Here is a 23,321-nt window from a genome sequence, read left to right on the forward strand (position 1 = left end):
TGAAGCGCCTAGAACTGCTCAGCCACACCAGCCGGAAATGTCCCCTTAACTTACTTTTTTCAACACTTAGAGCCTGCTGCCATTCATCACACCAACTAGAAATCTTGTGTAAGTCATATCGTATCATTTTACATTTACTTATTTTCGACATCTTTCTGTACACCACAGTACCATCAGCAGACAACCGCAAATTACTCCCAATCCTGTCGGTCAGATCATTTATATATGTGGAAAATAATAGCGGTCGTATCACAATTCGCAATTCACTGAGGCCCTCCTGACGATACCATTGTCTCTGATGAACACTTGTCGTGGGTAACATACTGGATTGTATTAGTTAAGAAGTCCTCGAGCCACTCATGTATCTGTGAACTTATTCCACATGCTCGTACCTTCGTTAACAGTCTGCAGTTGGATACCAGGTCAAATGATTTTTTGGAAATTTAGAAATATAGATTCTGCTTGTTACCTTTCATCCACAGCTCAAATATATCGTACGAGAAAAGGAAAACCTGAGTTTCGCACTAGTGATGCTTTCTAAAACCGTGCTGATTCGCGGACATAAGCTTTTAGAGCTCTAGGAAATTTATTATATTCGAACTAACAATGTGTTCTAGAATTCTCCAGCAAACCGATGTTCAGAAAATTGGTGTGTAATTTTTCGGACCAGTCCTTTTACCCTTTTTTACATACAGGAGTCACCTGTACTGTCTTACAGTGGCTAAGGACTTTGCGCTGGTCGAGAGATTCACGATAAATGCAAGCTGATTGAGGGGCGAATGCCATAGGGTACATTGCATAAAACCGAACTGAGATTCCAGCCGGACCTGTCTGCTGACTTTTTTTCAACTGTTTCAGTTGTTTCTCTACGCCAGGGATGTCAGGGATGCAGTATGTAGTCCATAAGGGGCTCTGTACGTTGGTAAAACTACGATAGAATATGTCTGTACAATTCTCCTGCGTTAAAAACCTCTTAGACGTGTAATTTAAAACTTCGGCTTTCGTTATGCTTCATCTGCCACACCAGACTGGTCAACGAGTGACTAGATGGAAGCCTTAGGTCCGCATTGCAATTTTTACAGGACCAAAGTTTTCCAGCGTTCTCGGCCAGATTCTTTGCTAAGGTATGACGGTGGTATTCGTATCCATCGAGCACAACTCTTTTCACAGACGCACGAATCTTCACTAACTCTTGTATGTCGTCATTTGTACGTTCTCTGTCGTACCGAGAGTGCAACAACCTTTGCTTCTTCAGCATTTTCTGATTTCGTTGCTAAAACACGGTGGGCCTTTTCCGTCCTTAATCCACTTACTAAACACATACTTGTCCAGAGCACCATTTACAAGCTGTCTAAAATTTGCCTATAATTCCTCGGCGTCCATCGTGCTAGGACTAAAGACAGCAGTTCATTGTCTAAATGAGATGGTTACAAGTGCTCATTTGCTCTTTTCCAACAGCGTCTAAATGTACAACTACATCTACATGGCTACTCTGAGAATCTAACTCGAGTGCTTGGCAGAGGGTTCATCGAACCACCTTCAACACCAATTTTCTATTACTCCACTCTTGAACACCGGGAGGAAGAAACGAACACCTATACCTTTCCGTGCGAGCTCTGATTTCACACATTTTATTGATGTGATCGTTTCTGGCTACGTAGGTCCGCACCAACAAAATATTTTCGCATTCGGAGGAGTAGTTGGTGACTGAAATTTCGTGATAAGATCCAGTCGCAAGGAGAAACGCCTTTGTTTTAATGATTTCAGCCCCAAATGCTGTGTTATGTCCGTGACACTCTTACCGCTATTTCTTCATAACACAAAACATGCTCTTCTTCTTTGACTTTTCTCGATGTACGTCATAATCCTGTCTGGAAAGGATCCCACACCGCGCAGCAGTACTCCAAAAGAGGACGACAAGCGCATTGTAGGTAGTCTCTTTACCAGATATGTTGCTTCTACAAGTGTTCTGCTAATAGAACGCAGTCTTTTCTTCGCCTTCTCCTCAACATTTTCTATGTGTTCTTTCCTATTTAAGCTGTTCATAATTGTGATTCCTAAGTATTTAATTGCGTTTACGGCCTTTAGATTTGATTGATTTATCGTGTAATCGAAGTTTAACGGACTCCTTTTAGCACTCATGTGAATGACCACATACTTTTTATTATTTACGATTAGCTGCGAATTTTTGCACTACAAAGATAGCTTATCTAAGTCGTTATGCAATTTGTTTTGATCTTCCAATCACTTTATTAGCAGATAAAGGACATCATCTGCAAACAACCTAACACGGCTGCTCAAATTCTCTCCTAAATCGTCTATAGAGATAAGAGACAGCAGAGGGCCTACTACCTTGGAAAACGCCAGAAATCATTTCTGTTTTACTCAATTACTTTCCGTCAGTTACTACGAACTGTGACATCCCTGACAGGAAATCGCGAATCCAGTCACATAACCGAGACGATATTCCATAAGCACGTAATTTGATTACAAGCAGCTTGTGAGGTGCGGTGTCAAAAACTTTCTGTAAATATAAGTACGGAATCAATCTGAAATCCCTTGTCGATAGCATTCGACACTTCCTGTGAGCAAAGAGCTAATAGTGCTTCACAACAACGATATTTTGCAAATCCGTGTTGACTATGTGTCAATAGACCGTCCTCTTCGAGGTAATTCATAATTTTCGAACAGAATATATGTTCCAGAATCCTGCTGTATATCGACGACAATGATATTGGCCTGTAATTCAATGGATTGCCTTTCTCGAATATTGGTGCGACCTGTGCAACTTTCCAGTCTTTGGGTACGATCTTTCGTCGAGTGACACGTATGGAAGTTTGGGTCCGGCCGTGAGTGACGCTCGGGTAGCCAAATGGTAAGACGACCGCTCGAGATAAGCGGTAAATCCGGGTTCGAATCCCTGTCTGGCACAAATTTTCATTGTCGTCTTTCCATTAAACAATCACAACTGCGAATATATTTTATATATTTCATAACGGCTGTGGTCGCCCCAGTCCGAAGGAACTTTACATAGTAATTCGGAATAACACAGATACTGCAATATTTTACATATTGCAAAGTCACTACTAGCAGCTTAACACAGCCTACAGATGCAGCTGCAGTACTTCAACCCATTTTACTCGACACCAACAACCAGCCACTATCACTTCAATCACAATCAGCATCGATAAAAAGAACCTCTCAGCCTCAAAGGACCCAACGAGAGGCTATTCGAATAAAGACCCGGTGCAAGTGACAGGTAAGACGCCGCAACTGTGCCAGATCCGATACAAATATTTACCTGTCCAAGACTTCTAAACAGCAAATTATTTCCAGACAAACAACTCCAAGAAGATGAGAAATGAAAGAAATCTGGAAAATGGTATCTACTGTGTGCCCTCTGTATTCCTGCCGTATACATAAATTCATTGGTGTTTTGAATGATCCTTTCATTAATTCGGCAAGTGGTCGCTTATGAGCTGCTTAACAGATAGAAAAGACTGAACATAGGACCGATCTTTGAGCATACGCTGACATGTGTGTCATCTGCTCAAGGCTCATCGTCACCCTCCCCTCCCCCGTCTCTGTCGTCTCTCTCTCCCTGTCTCTCTTTCTCTCCGTCTTTCCCTCTTTCTCTCTCTCTCTCTCTCTCTCTCTCTCTCTCTCTCTCTCTCTGTGTGTGTGTGTGTGTGTGTGTGTGTGTGTCTGTCTCTCTCTCTCTCTCTCTCTCTCGCTGTCTGATCTCTCACTGCTGGCTCACGCCCTGCCAGCCACACACACTCAGAGACAGAGAGAGATAAATGTATTTTTCATGATATGTGATGTGTGTTAACAATGCGAATATTGTTTTCCAATTCCCATTTTCAGCTGCTTCTCTGAGAAGGGGACAATTATCACACTCATTTGGATCAGTTCTATGCTCGCTCTTCCCAGTTCTGCGTCTGTCTGTTATCATACGTTCCACGCATTGCGTAACTTCACCAACTGACATCAAGAGACGCAATCGTCGAGAACTATCCGATTTTAGTTATCCCCTGTTAATTTTACTCCCAAAAAACAGTCAGCAGCAATTTTAAGAGAGGAATGTTTCAGAATTTGAGGCACTCACCAATCCACCAGCCGTTGATTGGGTCTTCGGCGCCGCCTGTACTGAGATAGGCCAGGGCGTGGCCGAGGCGGAAACCCAGCTGCTGCACGGCCAGCACCGCTCCTGCAACACAAGCCTCCTCTGAGAATCAGGCTGGCAGCTGGCGTTTGGCAGCAAAAAGCAAGGATTATAGTTACTCCGTCTCAAGAACTGACCGTCTGATCAGGATCACATCATTATTTTTGAAGGAATTGGAAGTATGTTAAGAAAAGCTGGTGCTAGTGTTAATAAAGTGAGAATCCGGTTCCTTCGGTGGTCTCTGTTGCTTTAGAACTGCATCATTTACCTTTGTAAGTCACTCCTTGTGATTGAAGGTCTAGGGAACTTGATAGCTGATTGCTACTACAGGTAGTCTGCGAAACCAGTTATAGATGTTGGCCAGTAATGCATCGTGTATACGGATAGTGTTAACCCCCTCAGCGTCAGCTATGGCCTGAAGATGTTACACTGAAGCATCGAAACTGGTAGCCATACAATAAATGACATCATAAGGAGGGCTGCAGATGTTCCATTTCATTACATATGTACCGTATCATTTTCGTAAACAGACATGCCTTTTTATTTATGGGATGAGATTGATCGTTCTACTTGCGCCAAAGCTGATAGGGTGCATCGGGTGGATACAACTACACAAACCGCAAAGTTTGACCGTCTTTTGACTTCGTCTCAGCAACGAACGATTAACGGACGTTCCTTATTAATTTGACAGATAAAAGAGTTAGACGGCGCTACGTGGGATGTCCTATGGAGGGGTTTAAATTTTACGTCCACTCCAACAACTGTCCATATCAGCTGTCATCAGTGCCATGAAAGAAGCTGCATGCCCCTTTTCCAGTGTAAGGTAGGAAGCGTGTCGGGTGATTGTTAAGTCTCGTCCACAATGAAGTAATATCTCCTGTGCAGAGAGGGCGGCAATACGAAGACTTAGTAACGGTGCGAACTCAGCTGTTCTCTATGCTGATAAAGGAAGATCCACTGTGTTCTTATCACGTTACGTCTACAATTTTAATATGTGCAGACTGTCGGACGTTCCCATATAAGTTCAAAAGCGTTATACGAACTCACTAGTTCGGAACAAGGTCCAGCGCCTGAATTCCTCCTGCTTACCTAAAAAAGTCGTGAAAAGACGAGGCGCGGTTCCTCCGAGATTACATGCTTTCTAAGATACACAAGAAAGATGTGAAAGATGTACCTTTGCGACGATATTAAGTAACGTGCGGTCTTCTACATACGAGGGTTATTCGGAAAGTAAGGTCCGATCGGTTCCGAAATGGAAACCACAATTAAAATCAAAAACGTTTCATTTGCAGTAGCTAGCCTTCCAGCTACTTATCTACCCAGATGCCGCTCCGATTGAGACATTTGTCATAGCATTGTACCAACTTTCCAATACCTTCGTCAGAGAAGGCAGCCGCCTGTGTTTGCCGCAAATTCTCTACGCTGATCTGTATCTGTCCCAAAATGCTGTCTTCATAGCCAGCGGTTCATGTGAGCAGAGATGGAAGTCAGAGGGAGTCAAGTCCGGGCTGTATGGTGAATGATCCCATAGGAAACGCTGCAGGAGCATCCTCATTGCCCGTGCAGTGTGCGGCCGAGAATTATGTTGAAGAATGAAACGCATGACAGTTGCGTTGTGTACACTGCACAAAATAAGGCGAGATCTCTCACTGGGACGCATACTTGATAGGAAACACTATTTATCTAGGTATCTTTACGTACTCATTGTGCGCTCAGAACTGGATAGAGCGACGTGACGTGATCGACAGGTATACCAGAGATTCTGTCAAACACACCTACGCAAAGCTACCTCGGCTTTTCATTGTGGTTTCCACTTCGCGATCAATCTGACCTTACTTTCCGAACAGCCTTCGTATCACATTGATAAGGATTAAGGTTCACTCTTGTGACCTTATTTTCGAAAGTCTCCTCACCAGATCCGGAGTTCATCAGATTTTATAAACAGGTGGCAGACTATGAGACTCGGCAGCTCGGATTTGCTGTTTAGTTTACATTATTTACAAAATTTCCGATCGCTATGTCCTAATCGTTGTTTGAAAAACAATTTAAGAAACAGATTATGACCTTCCTCTATCTCATACCTTCCTCAATTTCTTTTTTATTTAATAATGAATTTTATTAACAAGTTGATGGGTTGTAATGGCAAAGCCCTTGTCACCCTTGGTGGACAACTTTTTTATGGAAGATTTTGGAGACACGGCGTTGAATTACACAAATTTTAAGCCTCTCGTCTTTTGGAAATATGTGGATGACACTTTTGTAGCGTGGTGAGGAGAAACTTCATAAATTCTTGGACCATCTGAATTCCATTCACGGCAATATCCAGTTTACCAAAGAGCTGGAGAAGGATGGGTGCTTGCCGGCCGGAGTGTCCGTGCGGTTCTAGGCGCTACAGTCTGGAACCGAGCGACCACTACGGTCGCAGGTTCGAATCCTGCCTCGGGCATGGATGTATGTGATGTCCTTAGGTTAGTTAGGTTTAATTAGTTCTAAGTTCTAGGCGACTGATGACCTCAGAAGTTAAGTCGCATAGTGCTCAGAGCCAAGGATGGGTGCTTCCTTTCGTGGATGAATTTCTTCACTCTGGGACAAGGTGTCTTTCGGAAGCCGAAATATAAAGCGTTCGTTGTGAGGTTAACAACGCTAATGGTGCTAACAATGTTAGCACAAGACTTCGTTCTACGCAAGTATCAGTTCCAAATTGGGATACGCCAAACCTAAATTGTAATTGTCATAGTGTACTGAAAGAACTCTAGGTTATGCCTCTAACCAAGTACTGCGCTCTATTAAACACTTTAAATAGAGAAAAACAAAAAGAAATAAATTAAGGTTTAACGACCCATGAACGACTGAACACCTTAATTGGACAATGTAGTTTAGCGATGTTCGTACTTGCCGTTGTGCGTTTTGGAGACAAATCAGTAAATTTCCTTTATAATTATACCAGTATCTCGTATGGAATAATATTCTGGAATAAATCATCTAAAGGAAAGTTTTCGTAATGCCAAAACGCTTCTTATAAGGGCACTTGGCAGTACCCATCTACGGCAATCTTAGAGACACCTTTCAAAAGAGTTAGGTACTTTAACTGCTAGTCCTCACTGTATATAATCGCTTATGATTTTTCTTTTAAATACCCTACCCTAGTTCAAAACGAATAATAATTTGCACAATCAGACATTTGACAAAAAGTCATTCAAAATTGAATTAATTATGCTGTGACAAAATTTTCTGATTAGCAGCCGAAAGAAGTAAAACATCTTACAAATAGCAAAGTTAAGAGGTAGCTGAACACTGAATACGGGCGTCTCTAAAGAGGACGATAATGCCCAAAATTTGGTGTATACGCCCATCACACCGGATTAATAAAAAATTGCAAAAAGTTAAGGTGGTTGTTTTTAAAAATTGCATTTATGCCGTCAAAGCGTTGAGCGTTGACCCTTCATGCAAATTACTGCAGCTTGTCGTTTTATGAAAGGTTCGTAGACCTACTGATAACATCAAGTCTGGTCGTCTGTGATCAGTTTTTCCAGAAAAGAATTGTCCGCGTTTTGCCTTTCAGTCAAGTCGGACAAAGCGTCCACACGTCGCTGTTTTTGTACAGAAGTCGAGGTGTGTGGGACCAACTTTGTACACACTTTTCTCTTCTTCAAAGCTTTTTGAAAAATGCCTTGAACAATTGATTTAGAGATGTTACTCAATTGCTATTTGTGACACAACAACATTGACACACTACGGCTGCACGTCTACTACTTAACACTGGCTGCTCACAGCTGACTGATGGAATGTATATATACTGCTTACAGTTGTTAGCTCAAGGCACCACCGTAGCTACTGCGCTGACATCGCTAATACGCGGGGAATAAAATCACTCTCGGAACCTTTTGGACAGGCCGTGTACATCTGTTTACTGTCACTCGTTCGTCATGAAAGCTCAAGAAAGCCCTTTGGTGAAGGATTTATTTAATCGCGATGGCAGCTTCAATCAGGGTACAGTATGACAGTCTGTGTTCTGAAGCCGGCCGGTGTGGTCGTGCGGTTCTAGGCGCTTCAGTCTGGAACCGCGTGACCGCTTCGGTCGCAGGTTCGAATACTGCCTCGGGCATGGATGTGTGTGATGTCCTTAGGTTAGTTAGGTTTAAGTAGTTCTAAGTTCTAGGGGACTGATGACCACAGATATTAAGTCCCACAATGCTCAGACCCATTTAACCATTTATTGTGTTCTGAGTGGTTATGCTTTCAACGGACTTGACTACAACAAGAGCGGAGCGGACAGTCATCTACATTTTCTTAAACATTTTTACCGACTAATATTAGTGATTCCAGATCAGCAAGTTTCCTCATTAAGAATTTATACACAGGAAGTAGTAACTACCCCGTTACGTACAACGTACTGTAACTGCTGGGATTGCGGCATTGGGAGAAACGAAACGGAACTTCTTTTGACTAGAGACATCTTTATAGAGTGATAAGTCATTGCAAAAGCCCAGTTACCGACTTCCATTAGGGAGGCAAATAATAGGCCAAGTGAAATAAAGAGTCCATGCCAATACAACAGTTGACAGTCTTTAAGCCTTTAAGTTTAAGGAGTTTCAAAATCACAGTCTCACGTCTGGGATTCAACAACGGTTGCTTCCAGAAATATTTGAATCACATCGGTTTTACCTTATCCACACAGCGTGAATGTAGTGGAGAGGAGGACTCTAACAATATCGTCTTCGGTTGGACAATTTGGTGCACCTCTACAAAAGTTCTGTTGTGAGGTCTTAATAAAAAATAAACTGTACACGGCGTACTTCAGTAATATCTCTCTTATTGGGGAAACTGATTATAAGATTTGAGCTGTTTATCTGATTCAACTGTATTATTCGTTGTCAATGTTACACCGATGGCTGTAGGAATCAATCTCAAATGTCACTTACAAAGAAAAAAAAAGCATTCATTCATTTTGTGTTTATGCAGGATGAGCAAACTAGAACTGACGCGGAAAATATTTATAAGAATAATGCAGAAGCGACCCTAGTTAATGAACAGAAGAACTGACCACCACAGAAAATGATGGAAACAACGACGTCCGATGCTCCAATAGGGTACTGCCACATGTCTGAGCACGCGTATCTCTAGTATGCTGCGTCCCAACTAGATTTCTTCGCGGTGTCCTTATAGTTGAGAGAGCAATAGGAGGAGACGTGTTTAGTGACTAGTATTGGCGCTCACGGTAAAAGAGGGCGTGTTTCTTGTTGAGTGTCACGGGAACCACACTTCGTGAAAAACTTGTGCGACACTGTTTGCGCAAGAGTTTCAGACTGGAAGTGTTTTAGCAAAAACTCCAGCAAAGTTGGCTCTCAGCGCTATGGGACTTAACATCTGAGGCCATCAGTCCCCTAGAACTTAGAACTACTTAAACCTAACTAACCCAAGGACATCACACACATCCATGCCCAAGGAAGGATTCGAACCTGCGACCGAAGCGGTCACGCGGTTCCGGACTGAAGCGCCTAGACCCGCTCGGCCAGCGCGGCCGGCCTCCAGCAAAGTATGCAGTGCAAAACTTGGTGGCAGGATTGCGTGAATCGGGCTCTGTAGAGAATAAAAAGCGTAACTAAGGTCATTCTCATTGCAAATATTTTCCACTCAAGTTTTAGTTTGCCCAGCCTGTATGACCTAACTGTTATTTTGTCTCTGTATTTCAAATACACCTTCATCATGAGATCTTTAGGAAACATAATTAATATTGGTATAATGGAGAGAAGGTAAGTTGTAATTCTGATGAGTACTTCACACCGCCGTAGAAGCCGCTTCTCATGTTAACATGTCTGAGAACATGAAGAAGACGCACAGCCTTCGAGGAGTATCGCGACGTAACACTGTTTGGAGAAGCTTTTAGCAAATTATCACTTTCAAGTGACTCCCTCTTTCCGGTTGCCGGCAAAGTTATACTGCACACGCGTATCGTTTTCAGCGCTGGTTAGTGTCTTTGTAGTGGGGCCCTCTTTTGACGTATCCGAAGTTTACCAATACTGTTATGCGTACCACCGATAGCATCATAACTGGCTAGTGGGTTTCCCACAATCACCAAGACATGTCGTCAGCAGCTCGTGGTCTAGTGGTTAGCGTGCTGCCTCTGGATCACGGGGCCCTGGGTTACATTCCTGGCCGGGTCGGTGACTTGATACGAGTCGTCAGAGTGGCGTTTAATGGACAGACTTGCGGCTGTACAACGGCAAATAAAGAAATACGATTACATCATTTTTACTGAAGCGTAGGTGGCACTGAGAGAAAAGGATTTGTGAACTTTTCCTGTTAAAGTTTTAAAACGAGACAGACTTTTGGAGACCTCGCTTTCGACAAAATTTATCCTTAGTGTCCGAATCTTGTATTTCTCCCTGTCTGTGTTCTAAGCAGGTACGGAAGAGAGCTTACGCAGTAGCACAAAGCGCCTTGTAAAGTGCCGTTTACGGGCAGAAAACACTTGTAGTTGGACGTGACTAGTGTTTAGTGCCATTAAAACTACTTTGTTCGGTTTCTGACGACGAGTTATAGGTAACACATAATAAAATAAACACAGGTAGGTAAGTAAAAGATCATTTATTTGTTGTTTACCTTGAAACATTATAATGTGACAATGGTTGTCAGCTGTATGTGCAAGAATATCAGCGGATAGCCATATATTCTGAATATGATACATGTGATGTCAGCTCTTTCATACATGTCCGAAACAACACACTAATTAAGGTGACGCTGTCCAATAACCCCTTCAGTGTAGAGAGATGCCGCGAGTAATTAAGGCTAATGAACAGGGGCACAACATCAGTAGTCTGTGGTATAAGTTGCGCATTTGGGTCCGACGGGGAGCATGCTAGGGTAGTCCGTGGACCTACAATGATCACAGTTCCCGGATGCCATAGTGGTCAGAGCGTCTGCCTAGTGAGCAAGAGACACGACTTCGAATCCCGGACCGCACAGATCTTCAGTTTTCCCACTGATGTAAATGAGTTCCTTTGTGTCTTGATGAATATGACAACAGGTACTCTTTTCGTTCTGAACGAGAACGAAAAGCGTCTGTTGAAAGAAAATTGCCAACTGCAGTCGACCACACGCAGATACAGAAGTTGAGACGATTGATAAGAATGGAATAACCGCTTAACTGTAATGATAAACTCACCGGACAAGAAATTAGTTACCCGTACAGAAATCATCAGAGTCACCATTTAATAGCGCGTAATTCCGTTCCTGGCCTTGATAAGCGCCTGGGTTCCGTTAGGAAGTGAGTCCTGAAGATTGTGCAGGTACTTCATATCCAGGTTAAACTACTCGCTGAAAGTCTGATCGTGCAGTTCCACCAAATTCACCAAATTGCGAGCATGCTGATGTCGGTGTTTGTCCCGCTGTTCCCTCGTGTTCCACAGATTTCCTATGGGATTCGATGCAGATGAATCTGCGAGTCAGTCGAGATGTAATACGCTGGCGGAGTGCTCAGAAAACCAGTCACATTACCTTCTAGCCCAATGAACTTTGGTGTTGTCGTCTTGAAAAATAGTGGTGTCAATAACATAATCATGCAGATGGCGACTGAAAGGCAACACGTGATCATTTAGCATGTTAAATAAACATGCTGGTTCATTTTAGTAGCCACTTCAGTGAGAGGCCGAGTTCGTAATAAGAAAAACAACCCCTAAACATCACATACTCACCTCCGGCTTGCACCTGACCTTGCACATATTCAGGGTGAAATGCTTCACTTGGTTTTCCGTGCACTTAGCGACATGCGTCATCTGAATATACGCAAAAACGTGATTCGTCACACCACATTACGTTCCGCCAGTCATCTGCTGTGGACATTAGATGATTTCTAGCCCATCGGAAACGCGCAGCTGTATGTGCTTGTACGAACAAAGGCCTCTTGCAAGGTGATCGACTGCAAATGTTCATTTCATGCGACTCCTGTTGCAATGTTCTGTCGCGAATAAGTTGGGATGAACCGCCAGTCACTGCCTGCAGGAATTCCTGTCGGGTTTGGAAACGATTTTGATACACAAACCATGAAACGCGTCTGCGGTCTCTCTGTGACGACTTTTTTCTGACCGCAATTCTGTCGTCACATTTTGTGGTCACGAGTGTTACACCATTGCTACTTCCTGTAATAAATGATATTTTATCTGTATTACCGTCTTAAATGCTGACGACGTTCAGCAGCATATAAGAGTTAACCTTCAAAATGTTTTTAAAAAATCGATTTTTCAAAAATATTTCTATTTTGTAGCGCGCATCTGAATAATATATTATATTTGAGAGATTATAAGGCACGTTATTTGGTCTTAATGTACCAAGATGCAGCGCCACACCCCTTTGCACAGCACACTTCTGTCATATGTAAGTGTACTTCGCTATGTAAAATTCGAATGTTTACATTCGCGCCAGAGATTGTCATACGTGAAACATAGGGCTCTTGATATCGATAATTTCTCTGCTGCTATCGACGTGCAGTGTTTTGATCGCTGATTTTGTTTGTTCTCTGTTTTGAAAGAACTGCAATGTGGTGTTGTGAATTTCGAAACGATTTTCATTTGGCTGTGTTGTTTTGTGTTCGTCGGAAGCGTATTATCGCACAAGATGCCTAGAATTCGTTGCTTCAATCGTAAACAACGTCACCAGGGCAACAGATACGCAGCAAAGGGTACCACAACAAAGTGTTACATCAGCGGCTCAAGACTGCAACCTCTCAGAGCCGGTAAACAAACCACCGCCGAGTGCTTCAAGAAGGAAACTTGTTTTTGGTGCTAATGAAAATGGAGGCTGTGAATCTGGTGAAGGTTCGTGTAATAATATTGTTGATATTAACATTCTGTCACAGTTAATATTGGACAATGATATGTGCAAGCACTGCTCTGATGTGCGGTGTGTTTCTGTGTGGAAGATGAGAGTGCCAGGAAAGGCCTTGCTACGAACTTATCTTTGATATGCAGCAAATGCAACGTTCGTGCCCCTTGCATGACATCTAAGATCGCAAACAAAGTTTATGATTTGAATCTGAGGGTAGCATATGGCATCCGCTGTATTGGTAGGGGACAGAAGGCAGCAAGAACACTTTGTGCAATGATGAATCTTCCACCTCCCCAAGCAAGATTTGAGATATATTATGGCTTACTGCTTGGGGCTGTAAAAGAAGTTGCAGAATCGTCAATGAAATGTGCTGCAGAAGAATCTGTTATCGAAAATGATGGTGACAGGAACATAGTGGCCGCTTTTGATCGTACCTGGCAAAAATGAGGGCACGCTTCATTGAATAGTGTTGTTACAACATCTGTTGACACTGGCAAAGTACCAGACGTTGAAGTGTTGAGCAAATTTTGTCGTATTTGTGTGAAAGGGATTCCAGATCATGAATGTAATATGAACCATAAAGGCTCAACAGGAGGTATGGAAGTGCAGGGAGCTGTCAGCATATTTACCAGATCTGTTGCCTCCCGTGGCCTGCGATGTGTGAAGTACCTTGGTGATGGTGGTAGTAAAGCTTTCCTTGAGATTCAAATATGTGCTCCACATGGACCTGAGACTATTGTGCAGAAGTTAGAATGTGTGGGACATGTACAGAAAAGACTTGTCAATAGACTTAGAAGGCTGAGACAAGATTTGTCAGGAAAAAAATTATCAGATGGGAAGGGTATAAAAAGGAGAGGGTGACTGTCGGATGCAGAAATTGACAAGTTACAGGCATATTATGGCTTGGCAATAATAATGAGCACGGCGTTAGTTGTTGGAGACACTCACTACAGCACTCCTCGAAGACGCGACAAGTCGTGCAGTTTCCGAAGTGCTCGTGCCGAGGCTCCAGGGCATCACAATCTGCACTCGGTCAAACTCAGATAGATCGTGCGCCTTCCCCATTCTACACAAGGACAACACGCGCCACTGATACTACGTGGACCGTGCATGTGTCTCACTAACAGTTATTCCCCTCCAAGTGACGGTGCTATCGACTGGATGGGTTTATGTCGATAGCAGGTCGGTGCTCATAATGTTCTGGCTAAGCAGCGTAGGAGATAAATGGTTTCGGTAGACTAGCAACCGTTCTCATATTTGCAGAGACTGTCTCGCAGTTCATGAACAAGTCTAACCAATTTTAACAAAACATAATTTTTATTAAAATATTAAGGGAATAAAAACAGTAAAGTGCCTGCTGTGTTCACTTTATAACTGGTACCTATGTGTAGTGTTAATCGCATCTTTACTGAGCGTAAATTGTGAATATACAAAGGCTGGTCAGAGCATGACTGTTGGTTGACGCACAAAACCAGTAGGAGGCTAATCGTTGCGCATGCTTGCCGTTGACCACTATGGTGTGCCATTACAACCAACAGGTGGCGCACATAGACACACACAGGGAGAGAGTGGCCATAGGTGAAGTTGCCCGTGTTTGGTTAATTAGCTTTGGCAGAAAAATGGCGCCAATCGTCTCTCGCGCTTCCTATGTTCGCCGTGCTTTTGAGTTGATTTGAAGTTCAGAGGACTTTTGGAAACGATTAAAAGGTATTTGAATTATTGAGAGACTTGTTATGCGTCTTGCATGTATGTTCGATTTAGTTGTATATCGTTTTTAGTACTTAATTAGCGTTTGCGATCTTAAATACGAGTTGAAATAATGAAGCGTTTTGTGATGAAGTCGGTAGGCCTACATGTTTGAAGTAAACACGTTAGTAATTGTACAGTATTGTTTTTGACATCTGTAATTCGTTCTGCAGACGTTCGTAAACAATGCCAGGTTGTGCTGCATTTGGTTGTCCCAATAGAGGCGAAGGTGAATTTCGCATGTTAGCATTTCCACGCAATGAAGAAAGACGAAAGCAGTGGGCAGTCGCAGTCAACAGGGCTGACATAAATCAAACAGGAGCCTTGTGGAAACCAACCAAGTACTCTTATCTATGCGAAGTAAGTCGTTTTTGCTTTTTTCTACATATAAAACAACTTGCAATATACATAGTTAAATTTGTAAACAGACCTGTAAATTGGTTGTGTGAAAATTATTATAACACATTATTCTTATAAACAAAGGCATTTAACGAATGATTTCGCCATATTGTCTTGTGCTTTTGATTCGGTGAGTGTGTACTCCACTACTGCCCATTCAAAAGTCCCGCCCGCAGTTTGGCAGAAAAATGGCCGCCGTATCGTCCGGTTGGCCACTCTCTCCCTATACAGGCTCTCTACACACAGGTATGAGAAACCAGCGTAAGTTACTAACGTCATGATGATACAAAGTTGTGGAGGTTTTATAAGTCTACAATTATGTTCCGACCAGTCTTTGTGAACCAATAAGTTACGCTTAGTAACTTTTTTTTAAAAAAAGTCTTATGGGACTTAACTGTTAAGGTCATCAGTCCCTAAGCTTACACACTACTTAAACTAAATTATCCTAAGGACAAACACACACACACACACCCATGCCCGAGGGAGGACTCGAACCTCCGCCGGCACCAGCCGCACAGTCCATGACTGCAGCGCCCTAGACCGCTCGGCTAAGCTTAGTAACTATGTTGTGGTGGTTCTCAATGTATTTAGATAGCAATTATAGTGTGAGCATGGCAGGTTTTTATCTCTTTTTAAAATTTGTTTTAAAAACTGTTACGAGTTTTACAGTAGTTGAAGAGCAATTATTGTGTTTCTTTCAGTAGATCTGCGGGCGGTTGTTAGTCAACCGAATTTGGTTTTCATTTAGTTGTTATTAGATTACTATCGATCTGCCTCAGCCTCGCATGGATAGTACTATGTATTTGTGACTGTACGACCCTGCTGACGAAGCAGTAATTTCGTTTACGGGGAGCTGCGTAGAGTTGAGATTAAAATCCAGAGATGGGTAACTAAATATCATTCCTTTTACGTAACTTCAAAGATTTGAAGTTCTCAGGAGGCTCGGACGTTATCTACTGTACATTTAATTGGGATTTGGAATGACCTCTCGTGGGAGCGGCGAACTACAGCGCCAGCCGATCCGCCTGACCGCAGCACCAGTGCGAGTTACGGCCACTTGCTGACCGCCTGAACCCACTCCAAGCCCAATACGAGCTGCATTTTCTGTGTGACCTTGACTCATATTTCCCTTCGTGCGCCTTAGTTATCAACTCAGTAAAGAAAAGTTGTTCTTATCGGCTTGATATCTGGTACGTTCAGGATCCCAGATCGTTTAAGAAGCCAGCAGCAGCTCGTACATGCGCCCAATAGCAGTAGCTTGCGCCGGCTTGGCACGGCTGTCAGATGGCTCACAGTCCCTCCGTGCCAACAACATCTTTCTTGTGAATCAGTCTTCCTATTAGCGAAAACCGTATCAAAAACCGTACATTAGTTCCTGTTAATGAACACTGTATCAAAATCCCTTCTATAGTTCCTTAGATTAGCTTTCACATACAGAGAGAAATAACGACTGGACACTTTATTTTATAACAAGTATCGATGATTCCATCGACTTCTGCCGTTCACCGATAGACGGAAATGGTCGGGACTTTATTCATCATAAATTGGTCAATTTGGATGAAATACACTGACGGGGAAAATTTGCAACAACAAAAAACACTTACTGTAGAGTAATGAAATTTTGAGAATACATTAGTTTAGGTAACATACTGAAGTAATTAACATCGTAAGATCACAGGTGAACGTAAACACGAGATAAACCATTGCAAATACGAAATGATGGTACATTAGAAATTGGTGTAACCGCGAGAATGTTCAATGCATGCATGCGTGTGTTGCGTAGTACAGGTGCCGGATATCAGTTTGTGGGATAGAGTTCCTTGCCTAATGCACTTGGCCGGTCAAAATAGGGACGGTTAATGTTGTTTGTGGACAACGCTAGAGTTGTCGTCCGAGTTCCATATGTGCTTGACTGGAGACAGACTTGGAGCAGACTAAGGTAACATGTCGACACTTTGTAGAGCACACTGGGCTACAACAGCGGTATGTGGGTGTGCCGTTATCCTGTTGGAAAACACCCCTTGAAATACTGTTCATTGCAGTACGACAGTCGAATCACCAGACTGACGCACGGTGCGTGGTGCGTGGGATAATCATGAGAATGCTCCTGCTGTCATACGAAATCGCACCCCAGACCGTAAATCCAGGCGTAGGTCAAGTATGTATAGCACGCGGACAGGCTGACTGCAGGCCCTCGACTAGCCTCCTCTAACCATCACTCAGCCGTCACTTGCACCGAAGTAGAACCAGCTTTCATCAGAAAACAGAACAGACCTCCTTCTTGCCCTCCAATGAACTCTAGCTTGACACCACTGAATCCGCAAATGGCGCTGATTTGGGATCAGTGAAATGCACGCTACAGGGCGTCGGTCTCGGAGGTGTCCTTGAAGTAATCGATTTGCAGCAGTTCATTGTGCCAACGCCATGCCAACTACCGTTCAGATTGCTGCTGCAGATGCAGTACGATGCCCTAGAGCCATACACGGAACACGATGGTCTTCCCTCTCGGTACTGCCACGTGGCCTTGAAGAGCCCAGTACTCTTGTGACCACCGCTGCCAGCAAATATGTACAGTGGCTATATTCCTGCAAAGTCCTTCTGCAGTATTGCAGAAGGAACATTCAGCTTCTCGTAGTCCTATTACACCACCCCCTTCAAACTCAGTGAGATGTTGACAATTGCGTGTTTGTCGCCTTAGGTCAGTCTTGCCTGACATCAAAACAGCAAGACCAATCTCAAAGGTAGCTAACTCTCACGACCGTTGCAGTGTGTATTTACAACAAACCTGATTTGCATCTTTATGGTGGAGCTACTAGCACCTCTCTTATGCGACTGGTGCGAAACTTGAATAGACATCATCTTTCATCTGTAGAAATATGCCTACCAACTATCGCTTGTCACACAAATCCTTCGTGGTGTTGTGATTTTTCCCCATCAGTTTATCTATCTAAATTATACACACAAATCTTCTCTGTGAATCAGTCTATCTGTTAGTGAAAACAGTATCAACATCCCTGCAGTAGTTCCCGAGATTAGCCTAAACAGATAGACAGAAATGTGGGTATGGTATTTTTGGCCAGGAGTCACCTCCCGGGTTGCTTGACGGTCTGGTGTAAGTCTTTATTTGACGGCACTTACGCGACTTGCTCGTCATTGATGAAGAAACGATGATAACGGCAACAAATACCACAATACATGAGTGGAGAGAATTCTCGCCCCGTCTGGGAATTGAACAAACCGCCCCTTGATCGACAGTCAGCAAGACTGCGAGCAGCTGACCATACAGCAAGAAATGGTGCCAGGGAGGCTTTAATTAATGTATTTACAGAAGAAGATACATATAGTAGAACCTCAGTTGACCTTCACTTTTGGGATCATGGGATAGTCAGAACGCTAAAAATGTCGGATAATCAGGGGATAATTAAACAAATTTACAAAGGCCAAAACGATACACTAAATCAAAATTAAGAAAAACTAATACTTTTCTAATAAAGAGAAAGGAAAACAGAAAATTTTAGACGCTGAAAATATACTTTAAAAATGTAAAACGTTTCTTTTTCTATTTCTTAAACCTCGACTTTGGGCCTGCATCACGCCACTTCTTTTCCCAGAATACGTTCATAGCTGTAGAGGGTTTGCTATTGTTCCAAATATTTGAGGGCAGTCTCGTACGCATCCTTTGCTGCAGAGTGGCTGATCTTTTCGTCTTCTTCTTTTCCTTCATCAACTGACTCCTCTTCCTCAACACTACACTGCCACAAAACAAGGGAGAATCTATGACCATCGTGTTCTTCATTGGTGACGGCACCAACGTCACCATATGCTAGCCATACCCCTACATCAGCAGGCTGCAATGCCTGGAACTCCATTCTCTTGATTTAGGCTTGGAAAAACCTTCTTCCATGACTTCTGTAGAGAGGTTTGCTTAACTTATTCCACAGCTTGAGTAACCGCGTTAATTTCGTCTTTTATGTTGAGGGTTTTCATTGTTTCAATAACATTACAATCCTCTTCTGTCTTCTCTGACAAAGCGCTGACGCAATTCCTCCTGTAATGCCGTTTTAACACTCCAGAGCTGCCTCGTCCACTGGATGGAGTAATGAAGTCATTGGGGGAGGGGTGGAAGGAGGCAACAACATAGCGTTTATGTCGCCTTGTTGAAATTCAGAATTAGAGGGGTGGCTTGGGGCGTTGTCTAGCTATACAACTGCCTGAGGTGGTAGGCTTTTTATTTCAAGTATTTCTTAACAGCCCGAACAAATGCATTAAAAACCATTCTTTACCAAATTACAATTGACCCAAGCGCTCTTTTGAGCTTCGCAATAAATAGGATACATGACACGTTAAAGTTTTTGAAGGAGCATTGATCGTAGTGTTGGACCTGTTGTGACTGGAATAATGTCGATCGATAATGCTGGCACACTGTTCGGCGCGGAGAGCAGCTGGATAGTCGGACACATGGTTGGATAACTCGAGGAGTCGGTTAATCGAAGGTCGGACAATCGTAGTTCTACTGAAGATAATATATCGATTGGCGACTCCATGGAGTGCTGTGTGCACAACGACCATATATGTTAAATTAAAAGGAAGGTCAGCGTTGGCCGTAATATTGATGTTTTACTGATAGCAGAATCGATTTTCGATCACATAGTGATCATCTTCAGTGCTATACAAATTAAACTCAGATACTGGTATCAAGTAATCAATAACCAAAACTGAGAAGCGATCACAATAACTCGCTTCTCAGTTTTGGTTATTGATAACTTGATACTAGTATCTGAGATTAATTTGTACAGCACTGAAGATGACCACTATGTGATCGAAAATCGATTCTGCTATCAGTAAAACATCAATATTACGGCCAAAGCTGACCTTCCTTTTAATTGAAGATGATATAGCAATCGAAACCATCAAAATTTGTAGTGAATGGCGTAAATGTATAAACAATTAAGGCAGAGTTAGGGGAGTGTGATGTAAAGCGTGAATGAAGAACTTACCTATGAGTGCAGGCGCCGCCTCCGAGACGACGTTGTCGTCGAGGTAGACGAGCCCGTGCACCAAACTGGACGCCCCTCCCAGTCCGCGGGCCAGCTGCAGGATCGCCAGCAGCGTCACCGTAATGTAGCACGGGTGCTCCACCGCCACTGAAGGGGTCTGGCCGCACAGCGTCGCGTTCACCCCGTCCGCTGCAACACGCGCCACACCGTATCTCGTCTTACGGCAGCAAAAGAGCAGTGCATCCAGGCTCAAGCTCTGAGATGATCCAGACAGGGTACCGGGCACCATTGCTCCAAAGATACGAGGGTCACTCCAAAAGAAATGAACGCTATTATTTTAAAATATGGTTCAAATAACTCTGAGCACTATGGGAGTTAACTTATGTGGTCATCAGTCCCTAGAAGTTAGAACTACTTAAACATCACACACATCCACGCCCGAGGCAGGATTCGAACCTGCGACCGTAGAAGTCGCGCGGTTCCAGATTGTAGCGCCTAGAACCACTCGGCCACTCCGACCGGCTATTTTTTTTTTTTTTTTAAATTCATCTTTTATTCTACATGTTTGAAAGTTTTACAGTGTGTAGATACATCCTTTAGGAACAATATTTTCATTTCTCCACATAATTTCCATCCCTCTCAACTGACTTACGCCATCTTAGACCCAGCGCCTGTATACCCGCACGGTAAAATTCTGGACCAACCTGTTGGAGCCACTGTTTGGCAGCGTGCGCAAGGGAGTGATCATCTTCAAACCTTGTACCACGAAGAGAGTCTTTCAGTTTCCCAAAGAGATGATAATCACATGGAACCAGGTCAGGACTGTAAGGCGGGTGTTTCACTGTTGTCCATCCGAGTTTTGTGATCGCTTCCATGGTTTTTTGACTGACATGTGGCCGTGCATTGTCGTGCAACAGCAAAACGTCCTGCTTTTGCCGATGTGGTCGAACACGACTCAGTCGAGCTTGAAGTTTCTTCAGTGTCGTCTCATATGCAACAAAATTTATGGTAGTTTCACTTGGCATGATGTCCACAAGCAAGAATCTAAAAACACCGTAGCCATAACTTTTCCAGCAGAAGGTGTGGTTTTGAAACTTTTTTTCCTTGGGTGAATTTGCATGATGCCACTCCATTGATGGCCTCTTCGTCTCTGGTGAAAAATGATGGAGCCATGTTTCATCACCTGTCACAATTCTTCCAAGAAATTTATCTCCACCATTCTCGTACTGTTCCAAAAGTTCACTGCATAACGTTTTTCTTGTTTCTATTTGAGCCACTGTCAATATCCTCTGAACCCACCTGGCACAAACCTTTTTTAACGTCGACACTTTCAGTATTCTGCAAACACTTCCTTCCCCTATTCCAACGTAGCGTGAAAATTCGTTCACTGTGATGCGTCTGTCAGCAGTCACCAATTCGTTAACTCCCTGCACATTGTCTGGAGTGTGTGCAGTACGAGGCCTGCCGCTGCGAGAACAATCCTCAATATTGCCGTGCCCGCTTTCATCACGTAACCTACTTGCTCACCGACTAACTGTACTGCGATCGACATCTTTTTCAACCTTTTGTGGATGTTTCCCACTGTCTCGTTTTCACAACACAGGAATTCTATGACAGCACGTTGCTTCTGACGAACGTCAAATATAGCAGCAATCTTGAAGACATGCTGTGACGGCGCCACTCACGGGAACAACTTGAACTAAGTTTGAAAACAAACGGGAAGGATTTATCTACACATTGAAAAACTTTCACACATGCAGAAGGAAAACTGTATTTATACAAAAATAGTGTGCATTTCTTTTCGAGTCACCCTCGTACTAACAGACTGAAGCTTTCAGCGAACCCGATTAGATACCGGACACTGTTCCATAAGAGACAGTCAAATGAAAACTGGACCTATGGTGGTGGTAAGTTCCTATGGGACCAAACTGCTGAGCTCATCGGTCCTTAGGTTTACGCACTACTTAATCTAACTTAAACTAACTTACGCTAAGGACAGCACACACACCCATGCCCGAGGCAGGACTCGAACCTCTGACGGGGCAGTCGCGCGAACCGTGGCAAGGCGCCTAAGACAACACGGCTACCAAGCCCGGCTGGACATATGGAAAAAAATAAGTAACTGTATATTATTTCAAAAGTAACCGCCATACCTGTTCAGACTTTTATCCCAAAAAATGGTTCAAATGGCTCCGAGCGCTATGGGAATCAACATCTGGAGTCATCAGTCCCTTAGAACTTAGAAGTACTTAAACCTAACTAACCTAAGGACATGACATACATCCATGCCCGAGGCAGGATTCCAACCTGCGACCGTAGCGGTCGTGCGGTTCCAGACTGAAGCGCCTACAACCGCCCAGCTACATCGGCCGGCGTGGTATCGGTAGTGTATGGAAAGTATATAAGAACTACCCAGCGAAAATTCTGCGCATAGTTGAAACATGCTTGGTAATATGTGGGCGGGCATTATCCTGCGACAGAATCATGCCCTCCGTCAACATTGCTGGGTGGTTGGACTTGACGGCGTGCTTAAAATTTTTCAGAGTGTCCGTGTCCTTTCATTGGGGCGCCGTATTCCAGATAGTCAATAAGCAGCAAGCCCTGGCTGTCAATGGAAAACGCCATCATGGCTTTCTCCGTGCTGGCGTGCCTGTTGTTCTGTCGTTTCGATTACGCAGTAGGATTTGCTGGGGAACCGTTACAGATCCTCGATACAATCTCGACCTCTCCCCATACGATTTCAATATTAGTGGAGTCCTGAAGACGACATTCGTGACGTCGATTTGCTTCGGACGAAGAGATACACGCCTGGGTACAATCATGGTTTCGTAGGCAGCCGCAAACATTTTTCCATGCAGGCATTGGCCTTCTCGACTCACTGTGGGTTAAATGTATTAACAATTATGGCGATTATTTTCAAAGTTTACTTAATTTTTCCATCTGTCTCGTTTTCATTTGACTGCCCCTTACACTAAAGAAGGGTAATAGTCCATTGGAGATATGAGGCGAATTGGATAGAGTACTGCGTACTGTTCTTTGTAAGATGTGTACAGCAGCTACACTGAAGCTTTCAAATGCTTGCTGTACTAGGTTCTTCCGTTTCTTTTTTTCCGCTGTAGTTTTTAACGTCTACAACTCCCTCTAATACCACGAAAATTATTCTCTGATGTATTAACACGTGTCCTACAATA

The 23,321-nt window shown here is 43.4% G+C and overlaps 1 protein-coding gene across 1 annotated transcript in view; it reads right to left on the reverse strand.

Annotated features, from left to right (window-relative positions):
• Nucleotides 1-23,321, reverse strand: part of LOC124777707 (solute carrier organic anion transporter family member 74D-like) — an 88,372-nt gene that overhangs the window by 56,737 nt on the left and 8,314 nt on the right. The window contains exons 2-3 of the mRNA XM_047253206.1: nucleotides 20,131-20,319; nucleotides 4,109-4,210 (exon numbers count right to left, since the gene is read on the reverse strand). Of these exons, the coding sequence (XP_047109162.1) occupies nucleotides 4,109-4,210; nucleotides 20,131-20,319 (291 nt within the window). The remainder of the gene's footprint in view (nucleotides 1-4,108; nucleotides 4,211-20,130; nucleotides 20,320-23,321) is intronic.

The sequence above is a fragment of the Schistocerca piceifrons genome, chromosome 1 (genome assembly GCF_021461385.2).
Source record: "Schistocerca piceifrons isolate TAMUIC-IGC-003096 chromosome 1, iqSchPice1.1, whole genome shotgun sequence".
Classification (NCBI taxonomy): Eukaryota; Metazoa; Arthropoda; class Insecta; order Orthoptera; family Acrididae; genus Schistocerca; species Schistocerca piceifrons.